At 41.8% G+C, this 12,454-nt stretch overlaps 2 protein-coding genes and 1 non-coding gene across 3 annotated transcripts; all 3 read right to left on the bottom strand.

Annotated features, from left to right (window-relative positions):
- Positions 1-1,529: 1,529 nt before the first annotated feature.
- Positions 1,530-5,297, bottom strand: LOC105897030 (ribonucleoside-diphosphate reductase subunit M2). Its single transcript, XM_012823873.3, has 9 exons — positions 5,020-5,297; positions 4,722-4,790; positions 3,930-4,073; positions 3,702-3,818; positions 3,467-3,600; positions 2,978-3,072; positions 2,633-2,871; positions 2,404-2,517; positions 1,530-2,204 (listed from the first exon to the last, which is right to left on the bottom strand). The coding sequence occupies exons 1-9, from the start codon at positions 5,110-5,112 to the stop codon at positions 2,052-2,054; spliced, it is 1,158 nt and encodes a 385-aa protein (XP_012679327.2). The 5' UTR covers positions 5,113-5,297; the 3' UTR covers positions 1,530-2,051.
- Positions 3,290-3,428, bottom strand: LOC116223959. The gene has a single exon (XR_004165365.1). It is a non-coding gene; the product is annotated as a small nucleolar RNA SNORD94 (small nucleolar RNA).
- A 2,701-nt stretch (positions 5,298-7,998) lies between the features above and the next one.
- On the bottom strand, positions 7,999-12,148 carry klf11a (Kruppel-like factor 11a). Its single transcript, XM_012823982.3, has 4 exons — positions 11,597-12,148; positions 10,213-10,455; positions 8,872-9,817; positions 7,999-8,761 (listed from the first exon to the last, which is right to left on the bottom strand). The coding sequence occupies exons 1-4, from the start codon at positions 11,636-11,638 to the stop codon at positions 8,466-8,468; spliced, it is 1,527 nt and encodes a 508-aa protein (XP_012679436.2). The 5' UTR covers positions 11,639-12,148; the 3' UTR covers positions 7,999-8,465.
- Between the last annotated feature and the right edge of the window lie 306 nt (positions 12,149-12,454).

The following is a 12,454-nucleotide window of genomic DNA, read 5'->3' as shown; positions in this document are numbered from 1 at the left end:
GAACCCAATCCTCTTCTAACTCAAAAATCGCAAGGCATTACCATGCGTAAAACAGGAACAAAAAAGAAATATCGCCCTTCTCACCGCTTCCGGAGCTGGAAGGAATCTTCCGTATCCCGGTAATCCTCAATGCTTTTTAGAACGGACTTGAGAATAACCTCAGTGGAAAATGTAAACAATAAACATAAATAAAGAAACAAAATTAGTTTGAAACAAAAATAGGCCTTTGGCTGTCTAAGTTGTCTCAGATAATTCATAAACCTTAGCTTGCCGCCACTACTCCCCTCAAACACATTCCCACCACCCCCTTTTGAGCGTTCACCTGCCTCCAGTCAACCCAGGAGCGTCTCTAGTTAAAGGGCTAGCCTCCTAATTTGAAGGCCTAGGTGGTTGCTACTCATCCCATACTCATACTCATGCTACTCATTATTCTAGTCAGATGGGGTCATGTACTTATATATATATGGCTAGACTGGATTTATTTATACCGGAGAGCCTTTAACTGACTTCTCAGTACCTCTATCAAAACACATAGTTTATGTGAACATCACTAACTTTCCATGGGAATTAACGGGCATAAACTGGACATTTTGGGGTTATTTATACTAACTGTATTTACTTTGTCATATATGACAAAACAACATTTTATTTTGTCATAAGCAGACATGCATGCAAACATTTCTAATACTAATTTAAAAAATTACATTTTTTACTTAATCCATTTGTGAGTAGAACTTTAATGGATTCTTTCATTGAACAACATAAACATGAATGTTGAATAAAATAAATGTATTACCTATGATCCCTCCCCAAAAAAGTTTCTCAGAAAGTTTCTCAGGCCTCTGGTTTTAGCGTTTTTCCTCTGAATCCTGGAGGAATGCACTGCACATGTGATGGAGGAATGCACAGTGCAGGGTTGAAATTCAACTGAATTTGCATTAAATTGGGTTGTTTTAACCAAGATCATGCTTCAAGATCTGGAATTGCTAACGTTAGCCACTTGCCAGCTAGACAATTTTGTTCCTGTGGACTATGGTCACCTGTTTGCTCGTACAAGAGGACTTCGGGCTTTCGCTTGACACATTTGATCATGTCAGATTGAGAAAAAAATAAAATACAAATCAATTAATTCTGTCGATTTGGTTTACAATAGCTAGCTACATCCTTTGAAAATAAACGCAGCGTGTGCTGCATTGGATACATCTAAACTAGTTTTGAATGACGTTTTTATTGCTCAGCCTTTAATTTGCAGTAATTACTTTTAGATAAGCCGGCCAACTCGCTTTTTTTGATGGACCCGCTTGTCACTGAACGTCCCCCTTTAATGCGATCGAGTCAAAAGTCAAAATATTAGCGAACACGTGACACAGAAGTCATGTTTGTACACGCAAGTCAAGGCGCCCTCTGATGCACCCACTCGAATACGCCTTCATGCTCAACTAGTCAGCTTTCAAATGCAAAAAGAACTTCATACAAAATCACCTCCACCAAAACCATGTAAATTGTAAAAACATCCAAGAAACATCAAGTGTTGACTGTCGTTTTATTAAAATGCTTCTCTATTTACAAGTTGAAAACTAAAAGTACAACATAAGGCAAACAACTTCAATACCAACATAACAAAAACCAATTCACCATCAAAAAAAAAAGTATAAACAGGCCATTCAAAAAAACAGCACAACTTTTTGTAAATTTATTACAAAAACTTGATAAATACATTAAAAGGCTTCACCCAAAATAACATTAAAACACATGAAATGTCCAAATGTGCCAAGTGGTGCCCATCCAGGTTTCCTGACCCAGATGACAATTTTGAGGTAGCCTAAGTGCACATGACAGGACAACACCCTCTTCCAGGTGTAGGTGCATTTCAGGGCCCATCACCAACACTTAAGACTCCTTCCCAACTCCCTTCCCTTCAAGAGGAACTGTGCAGGGTATACTAAGTCACTACAAGCTCTACTGTCGACTACTGTAGGCTAGAACTCATCAAGGGAGGCGAGATTGACAGGTTGCTACTGCAGGTGGAAGTTTCAGGCCCATCAACGGTTTTAAAAGTCAGCATCTAGGGTGAAGGTATTATCTGTGGTGCCAGACATAACACCCATCCTTTGGTACTCTCCTACACGTTTCTCAAAGAAGTTGGTCTTGCCCTCCAGCGAGATGTTCTCCATGAAGTCAAAGGGGTTCTCAACTCTGTAGATCTGCAGACAGGTAAAAAGCATATTGAAATTAGACTTTACCCAATCCAGTTAATGTCTCATTATTCAAGTTCATTTATAACACTGTTCAGTGCAGTGGATGACCCATACAATTACTTGATCACCACTAGGGCTCTGAATGGGCAGCCAACAAACACCACCAGTCTTGATAAAGCATTCATTCTTTGGAAAAGAAGTCTACCTTCTCAAAACCCAGCTCCAGCATCAGTCGGTCTGCGACAAATTCAATGTAGGTCCTCATCATATCACAGTTCATTCCAATCAGCTTGACTGGCAGAGCTTCCGTCAAGAATACCTAGGACAGAAATAGAAAAAAATAAATACATGACACTTGATTTACCATTACCCAAAATATTTCAATGGCCATTTTTTTATTATTTTTTAAACGGGCTCAAAGATGAATCAATTACCTGCTCAATCTCAACAGCATTCATGATTATCTTCCTGACCGTTTCTTCTGATGGTTTGTTGACAAGGTGCTTGAACATCAGGCAGGCAAAGTCACAGTGCAGGCCCTCATCTCTGCTGATAAGCTCATTGGAGAAAGTAAGGCCAGGCATAAGACCCCTCTTCTTCAGCCAGAAAATGGATGCAAATGAGCCAGAGAAAAAGATGCCCTCCACAGCAGCAAAGGCAACCACTCGCTCACCTGAAACAAGTCACACGCAACTTTAAGTCTTTGACTTTTACAAGCCAGTCATCATTCCTTGGACAAAAGACCAAAAGGTTGTGGAGTAAATGAGGTTGGAACATACCAAAAGCTGCATTCTTGTTGCCAATCCAGTTAATAGCCCAGTCAGCCTTCTCCTTTACACATGGCATGGTCTCAATGGCATTGAACAGGTGGTCCCTGCAGGCAATCACAACAAACAAAGAAATTACAAATAAGAAAGACTTCAGCACCATCATCATATGGCATTGGCCAAGGGTGTGTTTTAAAGCCTAACCATTCATGCACCAGGGATTTCACATGTCAGACAGTTAACAAAATATCAGTTTTAACAAGACTATAAATCATGCTTTCATTGGTCATGCTGTTAAATGTAAGGAAATTAAACATCTATGGAGTGGCTCAGACTTGCGACTGTTTCATGCCAGTGGCCACCAGTCAGCTGACCACATGCCTGCTGACCGGTATAAAGCCACTGACATTCAGCTCCCATTTGTAGCTGAGGTCCGTACCCCTGCGCGTCTCATCACAGCCAAAAAGTAGCTTATGGTCAGGATATCATATTGGGACTAACCTCTGTTTGGGGTCCTTGATGTAAGTGTCAATAAGCAAGCTGTACATCTCAGAATGGATGTTCTCCATGGCGATCTGGAAGCCATAGAAGCAACGTGCCTCGGTGACCTGCACTTCCTGGGTAAACCGCTCCACCTAGTGTCAAAACAATGAATTAACACAGGAACATTGAACATCCTTCCTCTAGCCCTGTCACAGAAGCCCAATGACTCAGTTTGTACAGCATCTTTGCTTACCAAGTTCTCATTGACAATACCATCACTGGCAGCGAAAAATGCCAACACATGAGAGATAAAGTGCCTTTCGTCATCCTTCAGCGATTCCCAATGCATGAGGTCTTTGGAAAGGTCAACCTTAAAAAATACCAGAGGAAGAGATTAGTGGATCCTGAACACATGGATAATTGTAGGTCTAGACCTCTATGAACATACACCACAATCTTACAAGAAGCAAAGAAAACCCACCTCTTCTGCTGTCCAGAAAGAGGCCTCTGCTTTCTTGTACATCTGCCATATGTCATGGTACTGGATAGGGAAAACGACAAAGCGACGGGGGTTCTCCTTCAGTAGAGGTTCTTCTTCAAAGCTCGCTTTTGTCGTCTTCGTAGGCTATTTTAAAACAAAAAAGGTCATCATTACAAATTTAGGATGGACAATTGATGCAGACCGACATTTACCGGTGTTAAAAAGTGAATATACTCGCTTTAGCAGGGCAGTTAACAGCAGTTAGTCTAATGTTAGTTAGTCCAATTAGCTGGATAAGCTAACTAGGCATCATTGAGGTTACACAAGAAACCGATGCTGCCCCTGCCCCAATTGACACCCTTTCGTAAGATCAGCAGGCTGGGTTGTGTAAACCAAGACAATAGTATGTTGAGTTTTCGAAGTTAACGTCACTAAAAAGTAGATTCAGATTAGATTAAGCAGCTATACTATTCAGAAAAGTAACATATGCTAACCTTTTGTGAGGTCGGATTTCGTTGATTGTGGCTGAGTTTTATGTTATAACGCAACTTTAATTTAATATGTTAGAAATTCTAAGTTACTCAAACGTATTAGCTATGTGACTCGGTAACCTAATGATTCACGTTAACTACAAACGTCCTTAAAACCACATGGCGCCAAAGTGCCGCTCATCAAAAGTAACTTAACTATAACGTCTTATATTACTATAATTATTATACTATGAGCATGTTGCTATAGCCAAGCTAACTTTAAAGTGTACGTTAACGTTCGTTAATGTTAAATATCAATTACCTCGGAATCTTCGAAGATTTTACGCGCGGTTTTGGAGGCCAAAATCCGAGTTGTGTTCAGGCTTGGGGGCTGGAAAAAAAAGTAGAAAGACAATGTTAACTTCATCTTTACGTGAGAACCTTTAGTGTTATTTCACTTCTGACCAACATTTTGTTAAGTTATACAAGAACGTTGTTAACCATCCTAGTCAAGCTAGTAGTCAGTAACTTCAACATTAAATACGACAAAGAAATTCTCAAACAGTACAGTATTCTACATACACACATGGTACATGATATTAAAAGGTTTCTCCACTTACTGTGTTTTCTTTGTCAGTCAGGGACATGCCCTCAACTTTAGTAGAGACGATGTTCTCGTTCTTGGCGGAAAGCGGGGTCCTAGTAGATAGCATTTTCAGATAGATTAAGAGCAGCACCGAGAGCAATAAATACAACTATATTACAAATACGTCTTGTGTGAAAGTATAAGAGCGTTATCTAAAATAAAACGTAAAATTACACTTAAAGGAAATAAAGAAGCGCAACTAGTTGGAAAACAAGACTAGCAAGCTATCTCCACAGCTACACGAAACCTAATGAAGGACCTAAGGGAAAAGCGTCCTTTATATTTCAACATTGGCGCTTGAAAGGGCTAACCCAATAGAAAAGTGGCACTTTAAATTGTTAGATTTCTGGCCAGTAACATCGCGACTTGTGCCTCTACGTCACTTTCAGATTGCGGGAATTTCAAATGCCTTGAGTGTACTTTATGAAACGAGTTACGAAACAACAAACCTTTAACTATAAAAAAGGCGCGCTTTTGAGTTAGAGAAAATACATTTAAAAAACTAAGTACAACGCTACAAGTCTAAATAACCTCATGTTGTAATAATCATTAAGGTGATACATGTTAGTGATTGTAAACAGCTGATTCAAATATAGCCCTGGTAGACCGATGGCAAAACTTAATAATCCTCTTCGAACTAGCAAAATATCTTAATTCAGGGACTTTTTTAAAAGTTATCCTACAGTCTTCCCTTTATCTGATTCATAGGCAAAATCCCAAACCAAAGCAACAGAGCAAGCTAAGTCGTCTAAATGTGTTGTGTTTGGCACGGTTTCCCGCCACGTCGTTGGTAAACAAAAGTAGCTCCCTAATTTGCATGATTCTGTGCCTTAGAACATTTAGACTACATTAACTGCATTGCACTTTTTGTGCTAGAAATGGAGAGCAAACAAGGATTTTTAATAAGGACTTGGCCAGTTGGCAAACTGTTTACAACACATATGTAATTGCCATTCCCACATATTTTCATAATTGGACACTATGTGAATAAAGACTATATTTCTATGAGTATTGCCCCTTACAGTTCAGTCAGACAAACCATTTTGGCTGGTAAACGTTACTAAAAATCTGACAAAGCACGAGACCTCTAAGTCACCATAACGTTAATGTATTTGGGGGCTTGGAGGGCAAAAACATTTTCTGCATCGTCTCTCATTACAATACTTGCGTTGATATTGATTATGTTTAGCAAGTTATTCCTACATTAATATTCGTGGCTGTGTGTGCTAGGTAGTTGTATTATCACTGCAGATATTTCCCAAATTTACCTTTGTCCATTTCGGGCGCAAATTCGAGGTGTTAGTCACTCCTTACAAGACAAAAACCTCACGATGCGAGTTCGGGTCATATTTGGAGTGTTGCCCTCTAGTGGTTGGCTGAATGTCATTCACACACAATATCGCTTGGCTGAAATGGTTGAAATCTCTTTAGAATGATCTACCCTATTTCGGTTAAACTAAAGTATTTAGCTCCTGCTTCGGAACAACGTGATCATTGGGAGGGAGACTCTAGTTTAAGGTGTTTCACAGCATTTGGGTATACAATAGCCTACTCATAGTCATGGACGTCGATTACAGTAAACATGATGTTCAGTAAGTTTATAGGCGCAACTCCACCAAGGCTTGTTTTTAGAGTGCCAACCCGATACCTTTAGGTAAAGCAAAATCGCTAGAGTCCAGTAAATAGGCCATTGTTTTCATACCAGCTGTTGGAAACTACTTTCTCCGACTATTGGCTTGTTTTGACACCAGGGGGCGCAGGCTACTCAGTGTGAGTTTAAACACTTATGCGGAGTTGGGAGGTAGCTATTTGGAAGTTATAAATGTGCGTTTTTTTATTACAAATATCACAATGGTGGTGCAGATTCAATTAGTGACTATGGATTTGAAAAAAATGGCTAAAAGGATCTCCCTCGTGCCAGATCAGAATAAGACCTGTTCCAAATAGTCGCATTGTGTTTCAGGTGGATTGTTCGTGACGTACTCTGGCCTAAATGTAATTATTGGCCAGTAGTTAAGAGTAGTTAACACATCTTACATGTGTTCATTTGGCCCCTGCTGCACGTATTCTCGCACCGAGGAGTCAGGCATGCATGACCCACGTTTGAGCTTATGCAATATGTAGGCCAATGCTGACGCGAAGCCCCAGCGACTTCTTATGGAACACCAAGGAACTCATTGCCCCAACATTTAAATCAAGTCAAGTCAAATGTATTTATAAAGCACATTTAAAAACAGCTCACGGGAATAAAATGCGAATCGTTTTCAGTGTAAAACTTATAATTCCAACGAGGGATGCTGGGGATTTTCAAATAGCATTTTTAGAGAGTGTGTTCAAAATGTGATGTTGAGGTGAGGTCTTGTTTTCATGGGCAATTGACCACAACCAGCACTGAGCTATTTTTCCGCGCACAACAACTAAAATATATTCCATTCATTGGTTCTGAAACGTTGACTATAAAGGATAATGCATGTACCCTAATCTTTTTCCTATCTGGGAAAGTCGGTCAGTAAGGCAAATGGGCGGGCATTCGGTAAACCAATCAAAAGCCTGTAACCATGTTGCAATTCTACCCTTTCTACGATTGGTCGCGCCCCCTAACCATACAACCACAATCCAGTTTGATTTGCGGAGGCTTGTTACTGGGTGTTAATCAAAGCTGGTGTATGGAGGACTGGGAGAAATCATCAGTGTTGTGTAACAGGATACTTCATGTTAGTGAATAATCTGTGCTATCTCTCCTGATACAACCATTCCTAGTGTTTGTTGATATTTTCTATGTTTTGAAATGGGAATAAAGTATTTGGCCAGAGCGCTTTTTCTATGAATATTTGTATTAGTGTGATATCACTTTGCTATAGATTATATTTACAGAGTATAGTTATAAGTAGGTCGGGCCGGTTTTCCTGAATCTTGCACACTTACACAGCATACAACAGGCCTACAATGATGGTCCATACTTTTAAAAACAAATGTTTATTAAATAATATGCAAAGCAAGACAAGACAGTAGATGGTATCACATATATGAATACTGTCCACTTACAGATTTAAGCACATCAATAACATTTATGTATTTATATATTGTCAATAAATGCAAGATGGAGTACACATTACATTCATATATAGATATTATATACAAATATACATAGACAGACAAGGAGTAACAGATAACATACTGTAATGTGAAGGCTTTGGCAAAAAGAGTGCATAAGTTTGAGAAATGTACTTGTACAAAAGTAAACAAAAATCCATATAAAGAAAGTATAAACAACAATGTATTTAAAAATCCAGTGCAAAGTCAGTTTGTTTCTGTCCACTGTTGGAGTAGCAGCCATTATGTTTTTGTCACTTATGTTCCCCGTGATAGATGCTCAATGGGATATTGTCCTGAGGTGGCCCTGCGGCCTAAGACTTGTTTTTAGTTTGAGGCGGGTACAAGTACACTGAGAGGAACAGAGGAGATGGTTGGTGGAGCCTTGAAAGCAGCCATTTTGTTGAGGTCACGTACTTCTGAGGTCCATGTTGAGGCCCTCTTGGTGGTCATATGTCGACGAGCGTGCTTGGTCAAGTGATCGCTTCGCATGAATCGCCGGTCACACACTGGACACACAAACTTCTTCTCACCAGTGTGTGTGCGCCGGTGTCTGGATAGTTCATCTGAACGAGCAAATTTTTTATCACAACCTTCCCAGTGACAACTGAAAGGTTTCTCACCTGTTAAAAAAGCAAAACACATAAACAATTACTTAACATTGATACTAGCTCTTGTTGCAGTCAATCCATCATTTATTTATCAAGACAAATAACAGATCAGTGAGACCAACCTGTGTGGGTTCTGAGGTGTGCTTTCAAATGAGAGCTCTTGAAATATGTCTTCTTGCACCCAGGGAAGTTGCAAACATAGTTCCGCCTGCGAGAGAAGTCTACCTGTGTGGAAGTTCCATTTTGACCTGAGGGCATGTATACTGGAGCTGGGGCTAGGGGAAGAAGCTTGGTGTTGCCCAGAGTTACAACACTCTGTGACCCAGGATGTGACTGAGACAAGGAAGACTGAGGAACCACAAACATCACAGTCCCCTGGCCCACAGGAGAACCCACAAGAACCTGCTGGGGGAAGGAAGAGGGCGACTGGGGAAGAATGGGCTTTGGGCCGTTGGTGGTTTGCATTTGAACTGGTGCCTGGACAAACGCAGAGATTATCCCCGTTTGGCCATTCACTGGAAAAACCTGGCAGAGGACTTGGGAACTGGACATGGCAGACTGGGGCAAGGGATTGAGCTGGCAGGGTGAGACTGGAGGAGGTGGTGAGGCCGTGAAAGGGCCTTGTGATTCAGAGAGGGGTTTGGTAAAAACTTCCATCCCAGGCCCAGCCCAAGGGCTGCTCTGTGCCTCAGGTTGCAGGCGGACCATCGGGGACAGTGTAATGCTCCCCCAGGCCTCAAGTTGCTGTCCCTGGTTCTCTGCCTCCACCAGCCTCACCTGTTGTCCTGTGGAATCAGGTGGAATGTGGGCAGTGAATGGTCTGTCTGCTGTGTGGCGGATGACACTAGTTGCCATGGCTCTGCATTGTGACCCTGCGGTGGTCTCCTGGGTTAATGGTGAAGCAGGTGAGGTGATGGTGCCTGGCTGTAAACCAGTGTGGTTGGCATTTCTACCAGGCAGAGCTGAGCAGAGCCTGGGCTGTGGTAAGACTGACCGTGGGCCTGAGGGGGTTTGGACCGTGGTGGTCGGGGTCTCTGCAAAGCTGGGGCTGTGAGGTGGAGTCATACACTGGAAGGGAAGAACAAGAAGTGTGTTAGACATCAAATAAACAGAAAAAACACCTTCACTTTTTATCCAAGTACGACTACATCAAATTGATTTTTTTGTGTGTCACATGACATGCCTTGCACTGCGGTTCATGGCAAGACACATTATCACGACACATGATTAGATCATTATTGGGGAAAGGATTCTTTCATTTCTTATTTCCACTGTAACTGTTACTTTGTCAGCAAGCCATACGCTCTCACATCCTTAAAAGACTGTCATCTTCACCCTTCACACTGTGAATGCCTTACCCTTGACACTCCCTACTTATGACTGGATCTGGAACTAGAACTAGAAACTGAAAGAGGTACATTGTAACAATATAGCAGCCCATCCTTAGTTCCACATGTTCTTACCAGTGAGGACAGTGAGACCATGTCTTTGGGGGACTCGGTGACCTCAGGATGCAGTACCAACGAGTCACAGGAGTCTGAGGTTGGAGTGAGGGGGCGTGGTTTGTGTGACCTTTGAACCCATGAGCTCATGCAGACCAGAGCTTCAGCAGCTTCCAGATCATGATGTTCCAGTATGCTAGAGCAGGATCTCTCACTGTCATGCCGGTTCCTCTCCATTTCCACGGCACAGTATGTTGTATCTACCTGAAGGGGTACAGCATCAACAAACCTTTGTTAATACAGCTCAGGGGCTAACCTTTAATAGCAATAGTCATTAGAGGTCAGAGTGATCACAAATATTAACCCACTAATCCACGAGAGGATTTGGTCTATTCTGAAAATAGTTGAATGCAGTACGCAATGCATCAAAATGCTTGGTCAACTTTGGCGCACAAAGCACTTCTCCGGTAGCGCATAGTGTGACACTACCTATTCTGCAAGTTACTCAGTGGCCGTGCGAGGCATCTGCTAAATGCACAACTGCATGTAGAGCTCCAGCCGCTCAGGGGCAGGAGTGAGAAGGAGGGGGGGGGGGGACTGCTCGTCAGTTAGCGCGGCAACACCCAGCGTCTCACATAACATTTGACTATGAGACTGGGAACCTCCCATCTCCAAAAATAGATTAAACAGTGACGTGCTCTCTAACCGAACGAACGGGCCATGTGAGTGCAACGGCGGTGGTGCAGGGGTGGAACCCGCATCAGGAAGTATTGAATTAAGGTTACACCTCCATTTAGTATAACTCTCTACTGCCAATTACCGAAAAGACCACCGGAAAACATATATGACATACAATTATAAATGATATACTGTCCATAGCTCCGGAGGCCAAAGTAATGTATCAGTTTCAACTCAACATTAATGTCTCCCCGTGATAAAACAAATCTAGTCATGAATCACAGTCCTAACTAAACAAGCCCACACAGCAACTTCTAATGTTGACTACATATTTGATTGTTTAATTGACTATAAATAGGAGGGGGCCTTAGGTTCATGGTAGCCTATAGACAAGAATGTTTTTTTGCGATATCTTTTTCCCAGTGTTCCCCTTTGGCTATAACCAGTTAGGAAGTATTGATGGATACCGAAAACAGAGATGCAATATATTTTATTTTTCCAAGTTGAATTTTAAAAGGTATAACAACACTCCTTTACTCTTGACCTTAATTAAGACAATCTCGTTAAGTGTAATAGGTTCCTGGGGTATAGATGGGATGTTTGAAGCATGCAAGCTGGACACATCATATTGCAATGTTAAGGCAAAACAATGCTCAGACAGCCCACTACAGATGCGCAAACAGCAAACTACAACCCACTTTCAGTGACCAGTTTTTAATCAACTCACCCGACAGGACTCCGAGACCAGACCTGACGCAAAAGTCAGCATATGGAGCAAAAACAACCTCTTTATATATCAAAAGTCAACAAAGGAGAGAGACAATTGCCCTGCGACTCTACTCCGCGTGTCCTAAACTCATAAGTGTAACCACTTTAAGCGGCAGCGTCCAACCTCAGCTGAGTGAATCAAGTGGGGAGACGTAAAAAAAAAGAAAGTCAGAAAAAAACAGAAACAAAATTCATTGCAGAATAGCGGGTGGTAACATGTTACCAATCAAAAAACAAAGGTGTAGCGGCTGTCAGCCAATGGGAGGGAAGGTAGCGCGTGATCAGTACGTGATCGAAGGCCGATTGGAGGAAAGAGGGTGCGTGGCTGTTGGGGGGCGTAACTTAGGAGTCAGCGGTGTCAGAGTAAACCCGGTGAACTCGGTTCGCGAAAACTGGGGGAAAGGTCGGAGCGGCGAACAAGCGGAATTGTGAGATACTTGCACGCGTCTGGCTTGCAATGCCAGGGAAACGAGTCATGCGCAGACGGAGAACGCATAAAGTGCTACATTGTAACCGTAACGTGTTCCTTGAAATAACAAAGACGGGGAAACGGGTTACAATAAAGTGTGATTAGGCGCGATTGTTGTAGCCTATCGCTGAGACACAACAGTCGTGGTACTTTAATTTTAGTAGTCATTAGGTCACTAGCCACATGTTTGGCATCAACAGACATAGGAAAACACCCCAGTGACTTCGTTTGTTTTTAGTTTTCTCTCTGCTTTAAGTTTAATGTTTGACCGTAAAAGTTTACATGGAGCCAATCGATACTAGCCTACTTAGGTTTATTACAAACAGCTTGAAAGTAGGCTATACGGAT

The sequence above is a fragment of the Clupea harengus genome, chromosome 15, assembly GCF_900700415.2.
Source record: "Clupea harengus chromosome 15, Ch_v2.0.2, whole genome shotgun sequence".
Classification (NCBI taxonomy): Eukaryota; Metazoa; Chordata; class Actinopteri; order Clupeiformes; family Clupeidae; genus Clupea; species Clupea harengus.
Note: the sequence above shows the minus strand (reverse complement) of the source record. Positions and strands in the feature narration are given on the sequence as shown.

Excerpts from the sequence above, each read along its gene's own strand:
- klf11a (XM_012823982.3), bottom strand. The coding sequence starts at position 11,638 with ATGCTGACTTTTGCGTCAGGTCTGGTCTCGGAGTCCTGTCGG. Across the intron at positions 10,456-11,596 it reads TGGTCTCGGAGTCCTGTCGG|GTAGATACAACATACTGTGC; the intron begins GTGAGTTGATTA and ends GTACCCCTTCAG. Across the intron at positions 9,818-10,212 it reads TGGTCTCACTGTCCTCACTG|TGTATGACTCCACCTCACAG; the intron begins GTAAGAACATGT and ends CTTCCCTTCCAG.
- LOC105897030 (XM_012823873.3), bottom strand. The coding sequence starts at position 5,112 with ATGCTATCTACTAGGACCCCGCTTTCCGCCAAGAACGAGAACATCGTC. Across the intron at positions 4,791-5,019 it reads TGACTGACAAAGAAAACACA|CCCCCAAGCCTGAACACAAC; the intron begins GTAAGTGGAGAA and ends TTTTTTTTCCAG. Across the intron at positions 2,518-2,632 it reads ATGCTGTTGAGATTGAGCAG|GTATTCTTGACGGAAGCTCT; the intron begins GTAATTGATTCA and ends TTTCTGTCCTAG.